Below are 19,620 nucleotides of genomic sequence, written 5' to 3' on the forward strand. Positions count from 1 at the left end.
TCAATTTTATTTATATAGCGCCAAATCACAACAGCAGTTGCCTCAAAGCGCTTTATATTGTACAGTAGATCGTACAATAATACATACAGAGAAAAACCCAACAATCATATGACCCCCTATGAGCAAGCACTTTGGCGACAGTGGGAAGGAAAAACTACCTTTTAACAGGAAGAAACCTCCGACAGAACCAGGCTCAGGGAGGGGCGGGGCCATCTGCTGCGACTGGTCGGGGTGAGAGAAGGAAAACAGGATAAAGACATGCTGTGGAAGAGAGACAGAAATTAATAACAGATATGATTCGATGCAGAGAGGTCTATTAACACATAGTGAGTGAGAAAGGTGACTGGAAAGGAAAAACTCAATGCATCATGGGAATCCCGGCAGCTCACGTCTATTGCAGCATAACTAAGGGAGGATTCAGGGTCACCTGGTCCAGCCCTAACTATATGCTTTAGCAAAAGGAAAGTTTTAAGCCTAATCTTGAAAGTAGAGATAGTGTCTGTCTCCGAATCCAAACTGGAAGCTGGTTCCACAGAAGAGGGGCCTGAAAACTGAAGGCTCTGCCTCCCATTCTACTTTTAAATACTCTAGGAACAACAAGTAGGCCTGCAGTGTGAGAGCGAAGTGCTCTAATAGGGTGATATGGTACTACAAGGTCATTAAGATAAGATGGGGCCTGATTATTTAAGACCTTGTATGTGAGGAGCAGGATTTTGAATTCTGGATTTAACAGGAAGCCAATGAAGGGAAGCCAAAACAGGAGAAATCTGCTCTCTCTTTCTAGTCCCTGTCAGGACTCTTGCTGCAGCATTTTGGATCAGCTGAAGACTTTTCAGCGAGTTTTTAGGACATCCTGATAATAAAGAATTACAGTAGTCCAGCCTGGAAGTAATAAATGCATGAACTAGTTTTTCAGCATCACTCTGAGACAGGATATTTCTAACTTTAGAGATGTTGCACAAATGGAAGAAAGCAGTCTTACATATTTGTTTAATATGTGCATTGAAGGACATGTCCTGGTCAAAAATGACTCCAAGGTTCCTCACAGTGTTACTGGAGGCCAAGGTAATGCCATCCAGAGTAAGAATCTGGTTAGATACCATATTTCTAAGACTTTCAGGGCCGAGTACAATAACCTCAGTTTGATCTGAATTAAGAAGCAGAAAGTTAGCGGCCATCCAGGTCTTTATGTCTTTAAGACATTCCTGCAGTTTAACTAATTGGTGTGTGTTATCTGGCTTCATGGATAGATAGAGCTGCGTGTCATCTGCATAGCAGTGAAAATTTATGCTATGTCTTCTAATGATGCTGCCTAAGGGAAGCATGTATAATGTAAACAGAATTGGTCCTAGCACTGAACCCTGTGGAACACCATAATTGACCTTAGTGTGTGAAGAGGACTCTCCATTTACATGTACAAACTGGAGTCTATTAGATAGATATGATACAAACCACTGCAGTGCAGTACCTGTAATACCTACAGCATGTTCTAATCACTCTAATAGGATATTATGGTCAACAGTATCGAACGCAGCACTGAGGTCTAGCAGGACAAGCACAGAGATGAGTCCACTGTCAGAGGCCATAAGAAGATCATTTGTAACCTTCACTAAAGCTGTTTCTGTGCTGTGATGAGCTCTGAAACCTGACTGAAACTCTTCAAATAAGCCATTCCTCTGCAGATGATCTGTTAGCTGTTTGACAACTACTCTTTCAAGGATGTTTGATATGAAAGGAAGGTTGGAGATTGGCCTATAATTAGCTAAGACAGCTGGGTCTAGAGATGCTTTTTAAGTAAAGGTTTAACTACAGCCAGCTTGAAGGCCTGTGGTACATAGCCGATTATTAGAGATAGATTGATCATATTTAAGATTGAAGAATTAATTAATGGCAGGACTTCTTTGAGCAGTTTTGTAGGAATGGGGTCTAAAAGACACGTTGATGGTTTGGAGGAAGTAATTATTGAAGTTAACTCAGAAAGATCAATTGGAGAAAAGAGTCTAACTTAACATCGATGGTACTAAAAGTAGCTGTAGATAATATTACATCTGTGGGATGATTATTGGTAATTTTTCTCTAATGATAAAAATTTTATTTGTGAAGAAGTTCATGAAGTCATTACTAGTTAACGTTAAAGGGATGGTTGGCTCAGTAGAGCTCTGACTTTTGTCAGCCTGGCTACAGTGCTGAAGAGAAACCTGGGGTTGTTCTTATTTTCTTCAATCAGTGATGAATAGTAAGATGTTCTGGCTTTTTATGGAGGGCTTTCTTATAAAGCAGCAAACTATTTCTCCAGGCTAAATGATGATCCTCTAAATTTGTGACGCCATTTCCTCTCCAGCTTACGAGTTATCTGCTTTAGGCTACGTGTTTGAGAATTATACCACGGAGTCAGGTACTTCTGATTTGAGGCCTTAGTTTTCACAGGAGCTACAGTATCCAGAGTCGTACGTAGTGAGGAGGTAAAATTATTAACAAGATGATCGACCTCTGTTGGAGTAGCGTTCAGATAGCTGCTCTGCTCTATGTTGGTACAGGGCATTGAAGATGATAACAGTGGGTGGATTATATTCTTAAACTTAGTTACAGCACTTTCAGAAAGACATCTACTTTGATAAAGTCTACTCTCCACTGCTGTGTAATCAATTATTGTAAATGTAAATGTTATCAGGAAATGATCAGACAGCAGAGGGTTTTCAGGAAACACTGTTAAATGTTCAGTTTCTATGCCATATGTTAAAACAAGATCTAGAGTGTGATTAAAGTGGTGGGTGGGTTCTTTTACATTTTGAGAGAAGCCAATTGAGTCTAATAACAGATTAAATGCCATGTTGAGGCTGTCATTTTAGCATCTACATGGATGTTAAAATCACCCACAATAATTATTTTATCTGAGCTGAGCACTAAATCAGATAAAAGTCTGAGAAATCAGAGAGAAACTCTGTGTAAGGCCCAGGTGGACGATAGATGATAACAAGTAAGACTGGTTTCTGAGTTTTACAGCTGGGGTGGACGAGGCTAAGCATCAGGCTTTCAAATGAATTAAAAGTCTGTCTGGGTCTTTGGTTGATTAATAGACTGGTGTGAAAAATTGCTGCCACACCGCCCCCTCGGCCTGTGCTTCGAGGTTTCTGGTAGTTAGAATGACTCGGGGGTGTTGATTCATTTAAACTAACATAATCATCCTGCTGCAACCAGGTTTCTGTAAGTTAGAATCTTTGTGATTTTTTTTATTTAAGTTGTTTGTTGCTGGTTTTTAGTTTGTCTTTTGTCTGTTTGGGAGCTGACACAGTCTCTATGGAGATGGGTTTTTGGGGGGGTAGCAGGAGGAGAGAAGCTGCAGAGAGGCGTGTAAGACTGCAACTCTGCTTCCTGGTCCCAACTCTGGATAGTCATATTTTGGGGGGTTTAATAAATTTGTCCATATTTCTAGAAATGAGAGCTGCCCCATCCAAAGTGGGATGGATGCCGTCTCTCCTAACAAGACCAGGTTTGCTTCTGTTTAAGACTATGCTTCCTGCTCACCGTCACCTAGCCACCCTCTTGCCTGGCTAGCTACGGGTGAATGAAGGGTGCGAAGCCGAGTCTCCAATTCAGTAATCCTGGCCTCCAGAGCTGCAAATATGCTACATTTGTTACAAGAATCATTACTGCTAAATGAGGCCGAGGAGTAACTAAACATCTGACACAATGAGCAGGAAAGTGCAGGAGGGACAGGTGAATGCTATTGACACCCTTTTCTCAACGAGAAGTCTGGGCTCAGGAGAGCCCGAGTGCCCTGGAGGTACTTTCCCAGCCGGATACACGATGGACGGGTGGCAGACATGGAGGATCGTGTGCCTGGCGGGACTGTCGATCGAGGACACTGAAGATATCTACCTATTCGGAACCATGATAACAGGGTTCTTGCTGATCGGAGCTGGCTTGGCCCTGGCTCATCGGAGAATTAAGAAAGCGGAACCGGCTGTTCAAACCCCCCGAAGGCTGCCCGCTGAGATTGAAACGATGGGACGAGGTGCGACTTCTCAGAATGGGCTCACTGAGTGCAGCATGGTTAAGATCTTGGAGAAGCTTACGGCTGCCGTGAATACTCAGAATAAGACCTCTGAGCGTACATTGGATTACATCTTGGAGCAGCTCACTGTGGTCGTGAGGTCTCAGAATCGGCTCTTTGAGCATAAGAATGACAAGACCACGGAGCGCAAGTTTGATAACATCATGGAGAAGCTCACGGCTCTCCAACGGGAAATGGAGAGACCAGTGTCGGTGGAGTGTTAAAGAACAGCTTTGAATTCTCATGAGTTTTTCACATAAAAGAAAACCACCATCATAATGCGGCTATCCCTTCGGCGCCAGCTGTGGGCTCAAGGCTGGAGCCGAACAAAAACACCCTGATAACGTCTGTGTCTAGACTGTTCTTCCCATTCCATGCAAGGCCACCTGGGTTGGCTGGCAGACTGTTTACTTAGCCTGGCAGGACAAAGGACACTGTCTCAGCTGAACTCTGGACACACACACACATACATATACACTGATATGCACACACTCATCCCCCTCCCTTTCCAAACGCCTTCGATGCTTGTTTCCTGCGGGGGAACACGGCGGGTCTGAGCCCGCACTGGAATAATAGCGCAGGGCAGGATGGCTGCTGTGTTTGCTTCGGATTACTCCTCACCCCCCACCCAACCCTGTGGCTTGTCATGTGTTCCATAATGTTGTGCTGAGGACATTTATGTGCTTTTCTGTGCAGAGGAGTTTTTTTGTTTCCTGTTCTCATGCTGTCCTCCCACAGGAGCCCAGCATGAGTAGAGGTCTCTTTTTTTCCTCTTGGACTTTCCCATTGTATTATACATTTCAGTGTTTTTTTTCTGTAACGCTACCGATCTCCGACCTGTATCCCTATGTGATGTCTGTGTTGTGTGTGTATGGTCGGGGGGATCCCATTTCACTGCAGGGCAACCTGCATGTGGCGAATAAAGCCTTGATTGATTGATAAAAGAGGCCATGCTGCTAGCGAGTCGCTACGAGCTAAGCTAAGCTAGCGAAACAGTACAGACACAGTGAGTGAATACGTTGGCTATAAGTTAGGTAGTGAGTACACAGAAAGTGTGCTTCGGATGAAGCAGGTGAAGATTATACTATGAAAAAAGAATGTATCTAACAGTTTTTAATTAAATTGCTAAGCAGATAAGCTACTCAGAAACACCACTGTGTTTGAGCAGGAACAGGAAGTGATACTCTACCACAGAGGGAGTGAACACCAAGTGACAGCGCATTGAAACGTTAGCGGTGGAAAGAACAGAGCAGGTTTAAAGAGACTGACCGAGCATGTAGCGCAGACAGCTCCAGTTCACACCTCGCTTCACGTCCAGGTTGTCCAGGTGGTTCTGCACAAACTGGATGCTGGAGGTAAAATCTGCCTGGTTGAACTCGTAGGGGATGTTCCAGCCGAGCGGACCGAACTTACGACGCTCCTGATGGGATAAAGAAGAAGAAGGAGAAATGATAACATCAGAATGATCTTACAGGAGCTGTTTTCCACAAAGAAACGGTGGATTTATGAATCTGATCGTGTGGCTGTTGGCAGATACCTGCACGGTGGTGTGGAGGAAGGCCACAGCGTACAGCAGAGGCTTCCACTGAGGCAGGTTGCTGATCTCCAGCTGGTCCTGAGTGACACCATTAAAAGTCCTCTTCAGACCGGCTTTCATGCCTGATGCCGACAGATAAAATAAAATAAGTGGGAAAGTGAAAGACAGCGAAGGATCAATAAAAATTCACGAGTTCATCAGGATCATGTCGCCTACCGAGAGGAGGTTCATTGGTGAACTTGATGGAGGACTGAAGGAAGGTGATGGGGAACCTGCTCACAAACACAAACACAGTCAAGCAGCTCTGCAGACACAGCTGCTGGTTTAAGCTGAGACTAAATGTGCCGTAAAGTAAACCTGCAGAGGGGCCACCAGGACTTAAAGCAGGACGTCAGACCTCGTCATTGTTACCTGGGGTGCACGTCGGTCGTCAGCCACACTCGGAAATCTTTGTGTATGCTCTCCGGCACCGCTGTTGTGACCGTCTCCAGCAGCTCATCCAGGAAGTCCAGTCCCAGGTGGCAGTTCTGGAGGAGGAGGCAGCCGCCATCCAACATGCTGTTGGCCAATAGCCTGCGAGCGTGAACCTCTTGGCCCTGACCCATGGAGATGGGACGGCACGGCGCCCCCTGCAGCAAAAAAAAAAAAAAAAAAATCAAATCTGGGCTTTAACAAAATAAATCAGTATTTTTCCTTAATTTGCTTTTGCTCCTGTACTTTCAGTTATTTTTCTATAAATACACAAAAATTATTTGTGTATTTTCTTGTTTATTGCTGTCATCTGCACTTTTTAGATTGAAATTAAATATCCCATCATTTGCTTAAATAGGATTTATGACTATTTTATTCGTACTTATGTATTTATTATTTCGGTAGTTTCCGATGTTTTTCCTTTTTATTACATCATCGTTCACCTCCGCCCTTTTACTCACTCGCCCTCACCTTATTCTTGGCTAATCTCTCGATGTTCTCAGGCGGGTCGGAGCCCATCGACAGCAGACACACCATTGGCGTTCGGTTGTTGCTCTCTGCCAACATGGCGTCCAAGTCCAGGACCGTCCCTTCGGCGTACTGTTGGCCCAGAGACTCTGAGATGTAGCGCCGCGCCTGCAACCATCAGCAGCTGTTAGCCTCCACATTAACCACAGTCTGCTCTGTCAGATCAAATCAGCAGTCAGACCTGAGCGATGGTCCGGTCGGGGCACCAGCTCCGGATGAGCAGAAGCTTCCGGAAGGTGTCGAGCTTCTCCTCGTAGCCATCGGGCAGCGGGGCGTCTTCTGGCGCCGGATGGTCGAACCAAACTTTCCAGGCGCGCTCGTTCTGGTTCACCTGGTTCAGAATCTGGAAGAACGCAGGCAGGCTGGACAGCTGCACCAGGTTCAGCCAGGTCTGGTCCAGGATCCAGCGCCGTGGCTTCGATTCTACAGAGTTCAGGTCCAGAGAGGCTCCGCCTACACCGAGAGAGAAACAACTTTCACTCTCAAAGGACTCTGGAGGATGCAGGAGAAGAAAGGAGGAGGAGGAGGTAACCTTTGATGAAGGTGAGCAGCTCCACGTGCGAGATGATTCGGGCCTGCAGGTCGATCTTTAGAGCCAACAGCAGAGTGAAGAGCAGCTTGTGTTCCTCGTACAGACCTCTGGCTGTGTAACGGTACACCTGAGGGACAGACAAACATGCTGAACCTCCACTCGAGAGCACGTTACAGGAAAGAAAGGACAGCCCTGAGGTGTGCGCTGATGAGGAGCACCTGGTAGGTGAGGAAGCTGATGATGTTGCTGATGCGTTTGGAGGTGACCTGCGACCTGGCCGAGTTCTGCATGGACGAATCAAAAAGCCCGAGGAACTGCCGCAGCGACGTCTGGTACATGACGTTCACCAGCGACATCTCCACAATCAGGAAGTAGAGGATGCTCCCCCTGGTGGCCACTGGTCGGTACTCCTGGCCTGGTTAATCTTCACCTCTGTCTCCGCGGCAACCGTCAGCTTCTCACTTACCTGGAAGATAAGAGGACTCGCTGACTTTCATACAGGTTCCTTTAGCTCAGCGGACCCCAAACTGTTTTTACCACCACCCCAAACACATCCTCCAACCACACACACATATTTGGTTTTCAAACTCCATGCAGTTTATTTCACACCACAAACATTTAGTAAATAATTAAACAAATAAAAGTAAACTGCAATAAATTACAGGTAGCACTAAAATGAACTGCTAACTCTTTTACACTACGACCACACCTACACGGGTATTTTTGAAAACGCAGCTGTTTCTATGTGTTTGGACCTTTCGTCTGCACGTAAACGGCGTTTCAAATCACCGAAAACAGAGAATTTTTATTTTTATTATTTTTATTTTATCATTTATTATCATTTATTATAATTATTTATTTTATTATTGTATTTAAATTTTATTATTATTTTATTTTTTATTTTAACTGGAGAAACTCTTACAGCGGATTTATTCTTCACATTTCCAGCTGCAGACTTTTATTCTTGGACGTTAATAGAGTGCAGCTGATGATTTTTAAATGTTTTCCTCCATGAACATTACAAACATGTATCAGAGAACAAGGAGACGCGGTGATGGAGCAGGTGGTACCTCCTGAGCGGTGATCTTGGTGACGCTCAGCACCTCGATCAGAGACTGGTCCTCCACCAGCGAGCCCTGTGTGCCTGAACAGCAGGCTGTCCTCCAGCTCCTGCATCTTCCTCTTGTTGGACGTCACCTCCTCCAGGAGCTTCACTCGCTCTGCCTCCATCTCCTTCATCAGAACACGGGAATCATTTCAAAATGAGGGCAGACATATTTAATCCTCCGTCAGTTCAGTGCACAGAAACTTTATCTTTGTTCGTGGCCTGTTTGGCCTCCGCTGAGATGTTGGGCGGACACGTGGGTTCAGACGTTCCCACCAACATAAAGCAGACAGCATGAGTGTGTGGTGTAAAACATCATCTTAATGTGGACGTGCCGAGCGCTACAATGGCCTTCAAACATACCGTAGGAAATGCAACTAGCTAACTCATTAACTACGTCACTGATTGGATAACTGGCGGGTGGAGTGACCTGCTTCTCCAGCAGGATGACCCGTCCCAGCAGCTGGTCCTCCAGGCCTCTCTGAGTGACGGTGAAGTCCACCACGGCCATCCTGGCGCTGACCTCAGGGCTGTATGCTGGGTTGGCCATCTTGGTGGTGATGTAGAGCGTGAAGCCCTTCATTACATCCACCTCCTTGTCTCCAACCTTCACCTGCAGGAGGAGGAGAAACATCCGTTACTGTGTCTTCTTCCTCGTTTAGCCTCCGGTCCAGATCAGCTGTTTTACCTTGTACGTGGAGCCAGACTTGATGTAGTTTTTGTCCAGTATGTTGTCCAGGACGGGGTCCAGTTCCTCACCAACGTCCTCCAGCAGCAGGGGGCGCCCAAGAGACAGGCTGTCCTCCAGGTGGGAACGGAAGTATTTGTGGTTCAAAGACGTCACCTGAGCCACAGAAGAAGAAAATCACGAACAGTCAGCGAAGCGCTCGGACTTTGAGTCACGTGCTGACGCTCTCACCTGCAGCTGCTGGTCTCGCCTCTGTTCTGGATCCAGGTCTTGCCCTGGCCCTGGGGTCTATCAGCAGCGGGTAGCGGGACGCGCCGCCACCACGATGCCGTTCTGGATGGACAGGTCGTCGCTGGGTAAACCCTGCAGGTTCCACTCGCTCACTGTGGCGTTGTCCACCAGCAGACCAATCACGTTCAGCTCCTGCAGGAGAAATGGAGTTACATCATCAGCAGGTCAGAACGAGCTCGTTCAGCAGGGTTTGGTTCCTCGTGTTTAAGAACCAACAGAAACAAGGCGGCTGTGATGTGTTTCATCATCTGTCCAATAACATGGCTGCTTTGACTTCACTGTCCAACACGTCTGAGCTGCAGGTATCTGTGTCTCTGGGACACACCCCTACTGTCTGTGGATTCTCTGTATAAATATTCAGCCGTGACATCTTACGGGACTGAAGGGGAGGAGCTTCTCCTCCATCTCTTTCCTCCACAGCGTCAGCAGCAGGCTGCGGTACTCCTGGTTAAAGGGGCCGGCGTAGGACAGGAAGCCTGTGGCCAGAAGGACGTCCCCCACCAGGTGTTTGATCTGAGTCTGAAACCCCGCGCTGCTGTCGGTCCAACGGACCTGAGGCCCAACAAGACGAGGTGTGAGATGAAGGAACGATGGACCAATGAACCGTTAGATGGATGGAAGGTAGAAGCTGACCTTTTCTCCTCCCAGGCCGTCGATCAGAGCGCGAGCGTTGGCCATCTTCCGGCGGCAGGCCTGGGCGTCATCCTCCAGGTCCTGCTTCTCCTTCATGGCAGCGTCGTAAAGCGCCTGAAGGTCCAGATCAGACACATTTACCAAACTTTAAGTTCAAACATAATAATCGATTAAAATGTTATCAGTGCAAAAAGAAGAGAGAGTACCAAATGAGTGGAGACACAAAACGACTGAGCGAGTTTCACAAAGACAGATTTAACTGATAGCAAACTGCTGAACTACAGATGGTCACGATTCTCAGAAGGTTCAATACTCAATAAACCATAAAAACAACAAACCAGTGACCATGAAGTTTGTATTTTCCCTCATTTCTTGTTACGGCTGCTGTTTAAGCACCAAAACAGAGGAAGGCTGAAATGCTGCTGTGCACAAAAACTCTACAAGAACCCAAATAAAACTGAAGAGAAAACCTGCAGTGACAGTGAAACAGGAAACTGCCTCATGATTAGAGATTTGACTGATTTCAGTTCAGTCTTTATTAAAGACGACAGTCTGAGAGCGGGAACACAAACACACTTTACCTGCACCGCCTCCAGCTCCAGCTGTTTAGCATCCAGCTGTTCCTGAGCCTTAGTGAGTTCAGCCTGAGCCACCAGCAGACGGGCCTCCTGCATGGCCAGGTTAGCCTACACACACACACACACACACACACACACACACACACACACACACACACACACACACACACTGCAATGAGCGCCTGAGTCAGGCTGGCTCCTGCTCTCATGGATACTGACAGCTCTGCGTTCACCTTCAGAGGAAGAACCTCCTTGTTGATGCTGAAGAAGTCGACCATGGCCTGAGTCCAGGAGCAGAGCCCCGCCACGTTCCCACAGATCCTCTTGGCCGTCTCCATGTTGTAGTCGTCCATGTGGAGGTAAGGAGCGAGCAGCTCCACCACCTCCTCTGTGATGGAGTCCTGCAGCACCGAGACGTCAAACATCACCTCAGTTCATGCATTCATGAAATCTGCTCTCAGTGCAGATCTACGAACTTAGAATCATTTTACTGCAACGTGATGTCTGTTTGGCTTATTGCTGCATTTCCTGTCTTTATGTTTTATCATGATCATGTCAAAGTAAACAGAATCTTATGATAATATAATAATATAAACATAAACATAAGGCAGGACTTTATGATGACAGAGAGCAGACGGATGGATCAGCTGACGCTCCGAGGTTCTCCAGGCGGAGCGTCGGCCTCAGAGATCCACAGCTTAGCAGGTATGTGACACACAGAGAGAGACAGCAGGTGATGAGAACATGAGAGGGGAGTTTCCCCCTAACACACACACACACACACACACACACACACACACACATCTGAGTGTGTGAGGTCAGCGTGTGTCCATCTGTCACTTCTTCAATAGAGTGTGTGAAGCTTCATGAACATGAGGACTCAAACTCAGGTTTATGCTGCAGCTGGAACAAGTATAATAATACCAGTGTGTGTGTGTGTGTGTGTGTGTGTGTGTGTGTGTGTGTGACCTTGCTGAAGTTGAGCAGGGTGCTGAGGAAGGCCGAGTTCTGCATCAGCTTCATCGCCTCGGCCCACGACGGTCTGGGACAAGGTCGTTCGGGGTCAGAGGTCACGGCGTCGACCTGAGAAAGATGACAGAGATATAATATAATATAAAGCATGTCGTGAACACTCAGAGGGAACGTTTCAGGCTCCGACTGTGACCTTTCTCTGGAACAGCAGCAGCACGGCGTCCATGATCCTCATGATGAGATGAGGAGGCTTCTGCAGCTTCCTCACCGTGGAGATGTCTGCTGGTTTGATGGTCTGCACACAGAGACAAACTCTGAGGCTGAACATGTGACACATCAGCGTAGATGACGAGCAAACAGCACACGGTGACAACATGTGAGTCTGAGTCAGATCACAGGAGGACAGCGTGTGGTAGAAACATGCAGGCAGCTCGTTTAACGCTTGTTGTTTGTCTGCAGAAGCTTTGATGATCTCTGAGGTTTTCTCATGAACGGTGCTCAGAGCCGAGGTTCATATGGTTTTACTTTACAGTTCAGATTTTAGCAGCTTAGTTTCAGATCGCTCCACTGGGCCCTCCACCATGGGACTACCACCCAGTACACACTGCACCATTGAACCTGACACTGGTGACCAGTCTCACTGACACAATCACTCATTTTCTATCATTAAGCATCATTTAACATGTGGAGCGGAGGTGGCCTGCTCCATCACCTGAGGGATGCAGGTGCTGCTCTGGTTTGGAGGTGGCTGCTGAGAAGCAGCAGAACATGGACAGTTTCAGTTTGTATTATTATTGTAACACAGATGTAACTGTGAGCAGGTGTGACAGGACCAGCTCTATTTACTGTCATGCAGACACTCTGAGTGTGTACATGAGTGAACACGGCCTCAAACCTGTGAGCACACACGGACGTTTCCGCTAAGATTGTTTCGCTGTGATCGTCTTCTTATTTTATTTCAGTTTTTAGTTTAGTTTGAGTCAAATTGAAGCCAGTGAAGCTTTGACTCTTCTGTTGTCCCCCACCTGAAGCACCTGTAAAGTCATGTAAAGACTCAGTGGACGAGTCCACGTGGTCACAACAAACAGACGGACACAGGGCCGCTCACCATCTGCTGATGAAGCTTATGCCGCTCTGACCTGAGCGGTCTGTGGAGGACATGTAAATACAATGGAGGACTGAGTGTAACCTGTAGGGCAGCCTCAGCAGCCTGCAGAGCCGGTTTCGCAGCCTCCAGTTTGGACTCTGCTGCCATTTTATCGGCTTCGATCTCGTTCACGATGAGCTGAGCTTTATCCTTCACCTTCTGCACCTGCTGCTTCACCTGTAACCACAGAGCGGGGCATTAAACGTGCGTTTGTGTGATCCACAGCTGGCTGACTCCGCCCACTTGTAAAGCTCCCGGTTTACATTTAGTTAAAAGCAAAATCCCAATAAAGACTGTGTAGCACAAACTGAGGATGTCAGAGGTTTAGCCCAGAGTCAGACACATCTGTGACATCACTCAACGTTTCAGTGTTTCATGTTGTTTCCTCTGCAGTTCTGTTCAGTAACATGATGACAAACAGCGTCTCACGTTAGCTTTATGTTTCATAACAGACTAATAAACCTTTCAGACACGTCGCTGTTGACCTGCGGTCTCGCTCGCTAACAGGAAACATGTTTTTTGACCTTTTCGGCAGCCTGAGCTTTGGCCGTGACCTCCTGCAGGACCTGGTCTGCCCTCTGGGAGGCGACGGCGAGCTCCTTCTCCTTCACCAGCAGCTCCTCAGAGAGCTGAGACACCGACTGCTCCGCCTCCATCAGTTTACACAGACCTGCAGGAAGCATCACAAGCAGGCGCAGCATCAGCTCGCCTCTCCACCTCAGACAGGAAGTACAGGACGGTTTAGCCCCTCCCATCAAACCATCCTCACCTGTCTGCATGCGCTCGGCCAGCGTGCCGACGTGAGCGATCTTCTCCGTGTAGACCAGCTTGTAGCTGTCGATGAAGGACAGGTAGGACTTTGGCGTCACAAACGTCTGGCGGCGGAAACGCTCAAAGTACTCGCCACACTTCTCTGCCACCAGGTCCTGTGAACACCTCAGTCATGTGATCAGTCCGCTCAACACGCTGGCAATAATAAGGTACCTGATCACTGTGGGAGCGCTACCTGGAAGGTTCCCATGGTAACCACAACGCTTTGCTTGACGTCCTCTGAGCAGCGGAGGTCCTGGTACTGAGACAGGAAGTGATGCGATACAGCGATGAGGGCGTCCTGAGGCCAACGCTGGAACCAGTCCACTGTGCAGCCGGAAATCAGACCCGGGAACTGTTCAGGGCAGAGGTCAAAGGTCACTGATGAGAAACAGTAATTCTTAGGAGGACAGAGCCTTTGGCTCCACCAGCTTACATCATCATCAGGGTCATGTGACCTGAGAACCTGAGTCCTCGCCGCACCTTTAAGGCACGAGAGCGGAACTTCTCCCCGACAGGAGAGAAACAGAGGACCACGTGGAGGTTGCTCCGCACGCGGGACAGGAAGAAGGCGTAGAGGTTCTCGGGTGTTGGCGGGCGGCGAGGATGCTGGCGCTTCATCACGGGAATCAGGTCCTGAGTGATGTCATCCAGCTCGTCTCGAGCAAACAGGTTGGAAACTTCACCGCTCGCCAGGACGTTGTTCATGTATTCTGCAGGAGAGGAGACAGGAGTCAGAAAACAAGACGGGCCCTGACCCCATGACCTCCTGACCTCTGACCTTTGCTTCCATCAGCAGGACAAACAAACAGTGTCAAAAAATCTGTTTTCCTCCTTTTACATTCAGACTTCCTGATATTTCACATGATGATTCACATGAACAGATAAAGTTTCAGCTGATGTTTGTTCTGCTGTGGTGCAAACTAAAGACGTGAGCGAGTTTCTGCTGTGACTCATCAAAGCTGTCAGCTGATCGTTGGCACCCAGGAAGGCTTCTTCTTTGATGTCACTGTCGCTGAACAGGAAGGTGACGCCTTTCCCGCGCTGACCGGCGATCCGATACAGAGACTTCAGATCCTCCAGCAGGTTACTGCTGCTGTACGACCTGCAGCACACACACACACACGCACGCACGCACGCACGCACGCACGCACGCACGCACACGTGCTTGTTCACAGGGGATCGTCTGATTGGTGGTGTTATTGTAGGGTCTTTATCTTACAGTATAAACACAGTGAGGCGGCTGTTGTTTTAATTTGCTGCTATATAAAGAAAATTGATATCACAGAACTTCATTTACAGACTTTCTTCTGCGGGTTTGTGAGGAGTTCGGCCTGAAAGGGAGGAGTGTGAATATCTTGTGGATGAGGGACACTGGATGATGATTGGATGAGTGGACACTGAGCCCGTGTCCCACTGCTTGTTTAGACTTCTGCCCAATGACCCGCATAAACAGTAGGCGGAGTTTGTTTTTCACACCTGACTTATTTGTGTTTATTTTCCGTTGGTCACGATGAATCGCAGGAAGCGCACACCTGCTCAGTGTGATCTGGAAGGTTTGGTATCCTGCGATGAACGACGCGAGCCTCGTCAGGCTCTGCTTCCCCGACCCTCCCACCCCGACCAGCAGGGCGTTTCCTTGTGGCGTCCTCAGGATGCGTGAGATCCTCATAGGGTGGATCAGCGCGTCCTGTCGTTGGACCATACACAGAGGGTCACCATCAGCTGATATGAACAAAGATCATGTGTGAAGGTGAAGAGTGTGACAGGAGTCATCATCACCTTGAAGAAGACCAGGTCCATGGCTCCGCCTCTCACCGCCTCGTTGTACTGCTGCTGAAAAACCGACAGCCGCTCTGCCAGAAGGTCCAGCGATGGGATTGGCTCGTACACCTGTCAATCATATCGGTGTCCACACTTAGAAACCATCAGAAAACGATCCAACACTGAGGAACCTGAAGACTTTGTCTCTTCTCATTTTTGCTGGACTTTATTTCACTTAAAAACAGACTAAATAAAAAATTCACTTTAATAAAAATATTAAAATAAATCAGATTCTGAGACCTTCAGAGCCTCCAGCTCAGCGTCTTCAGGTTCATCCCCCGTCGCCTCCAGGGCTTCACGCAGGAAGTCCACAAAGCAGCTGTTCCACTGAGCATGCTCAGTCAGAGCTCTCCCATGATCCTCCACTGTGACCTGAGGGAGAGGAGCGTTAGATACAGTAAAGAAGATTTACTCACTGCTGTTTATGCCGCACTTTAAATAAACAGTTGTTGGTGTCTCATGAGATAAGTTCCTGTATCATCTTTAATCTGTCGGCTCTGATTCCAGAGACGTTTATTGGAAAACAAGGTTTTTATTTTGCACTGAAAATTCAGTTTTACACAGAAAGAGTTTTAGACGTGAATCAAACCAAGAAAACAGAAGCAGGAAGTAAAACACATGACTGAACACAGAGTCAGGTGGAAACAATCAAGGCGGGAAAAACACAATGACAGGAAGTAAAAGCAGACACACAAAAAGACGACAAACACAAAACACAAAGGGTGACAAAGACGCACAGACAGGAAACACAGACGCAACACGAGAGCCGACAGAAGCGGACCAAAGATGTAACGATGACGTTCATACAGCTGCTGATTTTATTCCTCAACAAAAGTCTGATATCAGATAAATAAAGATTATTCTGAACTGTGACTCATGCAAAGCTCCTCTGGTAGCAAATCATCTGTAAAAGAACGAAATATTTGACATTTTGATCATTTATTGTCACGTCCAGGGTTAATGAAGCTGCCAGTTTGGAATCTTTTATTTGACGAGCAAATTTCCTAAAAATGGATCAACTATATCTCCCAGGAATCCCTTCTCTTAGTTTTCAGTATTATTAACATTTATTGAGTTATTTGCTGTAAAAATGAAACTCAGTCTTTGCCAAAACAAGCAGCAGATGATGTTCTTTATGTTCTGTAAGCTGTGACTGAGGGTCACAGTGATGATGTCAGAGCGCACACACCGCCTCCACGATGCTGCCGAACGCTCGTCTGTCGCCGCCGTCGACGAATCGATCGGCGATCGCTCTGCAGCACTCGTGATGGAAGAGAGCCGAGAGGAGCTCAGAGCTCTGACACACCTCTGACTTCACCGTGAGGATCCCCTGAAACACACAGGGACTCGTTCACATCGCCGGGTCAGAGAGTTGCTTCAGTATAAATGTGTCAATAAGAAAAATCTCAGAAAGAAAGAACAAAACGTTTATTCAGGATTAAAAGAAGAAGAAATAAAACTACGTGTGATTTTTTCTATCTGCCAGATTCTGCTGAGGTCACGCAGGTTGAAGATGTAGTGAAACTTTGCAGGAGACGGTAACATCTGAGGAGAGAGAGAAGATCTGAGAAACATCCACAGACTGAACGCAAACAAAATCAAGTCAAGCAAAATAAAGTTACAATTACAGCAAAACTCATCAAAATGTCAAATTTGTTGGGGTGCCTGGGTCGTCGAGCCAGAGTTTTCAGTTTGACATTATTATTGAACTTTGATTTTATTGATCGTTTCTGGTCTTTTGGTTTCTTTGTTCGAGTTCTCTGTCTGTGGTTTCTGTGTCCATAGCTGCTCTGTCTCCCCTCGTCAAGGCTGCGTCCCAGCTGTGTTTCCCTCCTGTCTCCCACTCCCTGATTCGTGATCTCCCTCATCTTACACTGTGTTCTGTTTGCCAGCCTGCCTGTTTTAGTTTATTAGTATTTTCAGTTTATTTTATGTATGAGCAATAAAGCTGTTTTCACGGCACTATTTCACCTCTGAGTCTGCACTTTGGGTCCTATGTTGGGATCAGATGTTTGAAAATCTGAATCTGTGCAGTAAATGTGACCTTCAAATGAAAAGCAGAGACATTTAATCTCCATCATCATTAAATGAAGGGGTGAACTAATCATGAGCATAGATCTGACACAGGATGGAATGAAGTTTGATGAAAATACTTTGATTATCAAGTATTGATTATCCTGATTAGAACAAAGTGCCTCCTCATGTCCTCCATCCTCACATAAATATATGAGAATTAACCTGAAAAAAGCTCAGAGGGGATCTTTTAGTGATTATCAGCTGCTTTAAATATTGTTATTTTTAATGACTGTTTATAAAGAATTAAATACATTTTAGCCTTCTTTTATTCTGAAGGTCCGATTTGATCTTATTTAAAAAACAAACCTTCGCCTTCACGGCCTGCCACACCCGCCTGGTGGAGGGGACGAGGGCGGCGGCGAGCTGGCACACCGGGCCGGGGAAGCCTCTCTCTGGGCAGAAGTAGCCCTGAGCCACAGTGCCAAAGATCTTATCGATGGAGGAGTTGGAGGGCAGCGTGCAGTTAAAGATGGAGAACTGACGCTTCAGACGCTGAGGGATGTTGTTCCGACCGCCGCCGGGGTGAATCATGGCTGCCACCAGCTGGTAAACATCATTACACACATCAGTCAGTCACAGAGCAGATGATCTAACATCATCATCATCATCTCTCTGTTTATGATTTAAAACTATTCAAGGAATCCCTCAAACCAACAGGTTTGTGTTCACTTCATACATTTCCCTCCACTTTATTAGGTACACCTGTAATACTCCAGTATATCTGTAGCTCCTCCTGCCTTTGCTCACAGTAACCTTCATCAGTCTGTCATCATGGAAACATCCAGAATGTGCCACAGCGCTCCAACCACAGCCAAACTTCACCTGAACATCCACCACAGTGATGAACTCTCCTGGACGATCCAGGCTGTAGAAACCTCCCTGCTCCATCAGCTGACGCACAATCTCATTGGTTATCTGAGTGAGATGTGGGGTGGGGGCGTGTCAGAGATATAATAATCTGATTGGTTACATGCAAATTAGAGAGAGAACAGGGTGGGGGGAAAAAACTGAGCTGATTGGTTATTTGTGATGTGAGGTGGAGGTTATTCTGTGAGAAACAAAGAGGTAAGCTAGCAAAAGTTTGACCAATCACAGAGAGCCTGAAGCCCACCTGGTCGCCCCATTCGTTGATTACAGGCATGTTGATGTCGTCTATGAAGACGGTCATCCTGCGTCCGGCCGGCGGCCCGTAGGTGGTGCCCATGCGTTTGTCGATGTAGCTCTCGAGCGTCCTCTGGAAGATGCCGGGCAGCGTGGCCGAAGAGAAGTTCACCGTCTTACTGAGGTGGAGCTCTGGGTCGAGCTTTCCAGTGTAGCCCTACAGGGGGAGCCAGAGAGCAAGCTGCATGCTGTAGCCTGTGCTAGCCTGTGCTGGTGAACGGTTGAGCGCACTCTTACTTTAATCATGACGGTCTTGGCTGTTCCTTGCTCTCCGATCAGCAGCACGGCCTTCCTCTGCTTCATGATGGTCTGCATCAGGAAGTCCGTCCTCACGTTGTCTACGTTGGGAACCAGGATGGACGAGTAGTCAGGGACGTGGTCTTTGGGGTAGACATACTCTGGGACCTGATCAGAACCATAAACACAGAACATGCATGCAGCATGCTGACTTCATTCTCTGTGATTAACACTCAGGAGAAACATAGAGTCCTCTCACCTTGTTGGACCAGTGCTCCCAGTGTCCCTGCTCGCTGACGGTGAACTCAAAGATGGTCTGGTCGTCCTGAGTGGGTGGCAGGTCCAGAGATGAGGTGTGGCCCTTTGAGACAAAAACAAAAACACCTTTCAACTCAAATGGAATATTTACGCCCATTTCCAACCAGATGAACCCTTAAAACCATTTTTAAAGTACCATGTGACTCGTTTGCTCCAGCCTTGGAGGCCGTGGTGTTCAGTATTGTGATAACAGAGCAGGACTGACTCATTTCCAGATGAGTGACTCTTTGTTAGACGTCTTTTACCTTTTTGCTTGGAACCAGTCAAAGTTTGATTGGTTTGGTATCTAAACTTTATATCATAGTCTTAATCCTAGCCCTCTTCTTAAGGGTGGGGGCGGGTAAAGGTGAGTAGTCCCTCCTCTGTAGACTGTAAATATTCACACTACGGGTTCATTTGATTTGAAAACGAGGTTTGTTATGGAGTCAAAGAAAACTTTCACACACCTTCAGGAAGGCCTCCATCTTGGCTCTGTCATCCAGCTCCAGCAGTGCACCCAGAGACCACATGACTGCAAAGACAAACATGCGTCCCACATGATCATTGCCACCCTGTTTGTCCTGCGCTGCTGGGAGCAAACCCTGAAAGCACAAATATGAAGAATAACCAAACAAAAGGGCAACAAGAACTTTGAAGACTTAGATTCTAGTTTTTCTAG

At 47.1% G+C, this 19,620-nt stretch overlaps 1 protein-coding gene across 1 annotated transcript in view; it reads right to left on the minus strand.

Annotated features, from left to right (window-relative positions):
- The window catches only part of LOC116309615 (dynein heavy chain 5, axonemal-like), a 59,925-nt gene that overhangs the window by 1,618 nt on the left and 38,687 nt on the right, over positions 1 to 19,620 (minus strand). The window contains 38 exon segments of the mRNA XM_039617383.1: positions 5,324 to 5,474; positions 5,592 to 5,713; positions 5,808 to 5,863; positions 6,003 to 6,220; positions 6,534 to 6,698; positions 6,772 to 7,043; positions 7,123 to 7,249; positions 7,341 to 7,534; positions 7,537 to 7,588; positions 8,193 to 8,265; positions 8,267 to 8,355; positions 8,658 to 8,840; positions 8,916 to 9,071; positions 9,147 to 9,166; positions 9,169 to 9,198; positions 9,201 to 9,230; positions 9,233 to 9,338; positions 9,582 to 9,758; positions 9,840 to 9,953; positions 10,421 to 10,525; positions 10,651 to 10,818; positions 11,387 to 11,500; positions 11,583 to 11,684; positions 12,579 to 12,713; positions 13,061 to 13,206; positions 13,306 to 13,462; positions 13,543 to 13,701; positions 13,830 to 14,059; positions 14,330 to 14,451; positions 14,882 to 15,036; positions 15,129 to 15,239; positions 15,411 to 15,542; positions 17,553 to 17,789; positions 18,069 to 18,161; positions 18,358 to 18,564; positions 18,645 to 18,812; positions 18,904 to 19,005; positions 19,409 to 19,543. Of these exon segments, the coding sequence (XP_039473317.1) occupies positions 5,324 to 5,474; positions 5,592 to 5,713; positions 5,808 to 5,863; positions 6,003 to 6,220; positions 6,534 to 6,698; positions 6,772 to 7,043; positions 7,123 to 7,249; positions 7,341 to 7,534; positions 7,537 to 7,588; positions 8,193 to 8,265; positions 8,267 to 8,355; positions 8,658 to 8,840; positions 8,916 to 9,071; positions 9,147 to 9,166; positions 9,169 to 9,198; positions 9,201 to 9,230; positions 9,233 to 9,338; positions 9,582 to 9,758; positions 9,840 to 9,953; positions 10,421 to 10,525; positions 10,651 to 10,818; positions 11,387 to 11,500; positions 11,583 to 11,684; positions 12,579 to 12,713; positions 13,061 to 13,206; positions 13,306 to 13,462; positions 13,543 to 13,701; positions 13,830 to 14,059; positions 14,330 to 14,451; positions 14,882 to 15,036; positions 15,129 to 15,239; positions 15,411 to 15,542; positions 17,553 to 17,789; positions 18,069 to 18,161; positions 18,358 to 18,564; positions 18,645 to 18,812; positions 18,904 to 19,005; positions 19,409 to 19,543 (5,113 nt within the window).

This window comes from Oreochromis aureus, linkage group 9, assembly GCF_013358895.1.
Source record: "Oreochromis aureus strain Israel breed Guangdong linkage group 9, ZZ_aureus, whole genome shotgun sequence".
NCBI classification, from domain to species: Eukaryota; Metazoa; Chordata; class Actinopteri; order Cichliformes; family Cichlidae; genus Oreochromis; species Oreochromis aureus.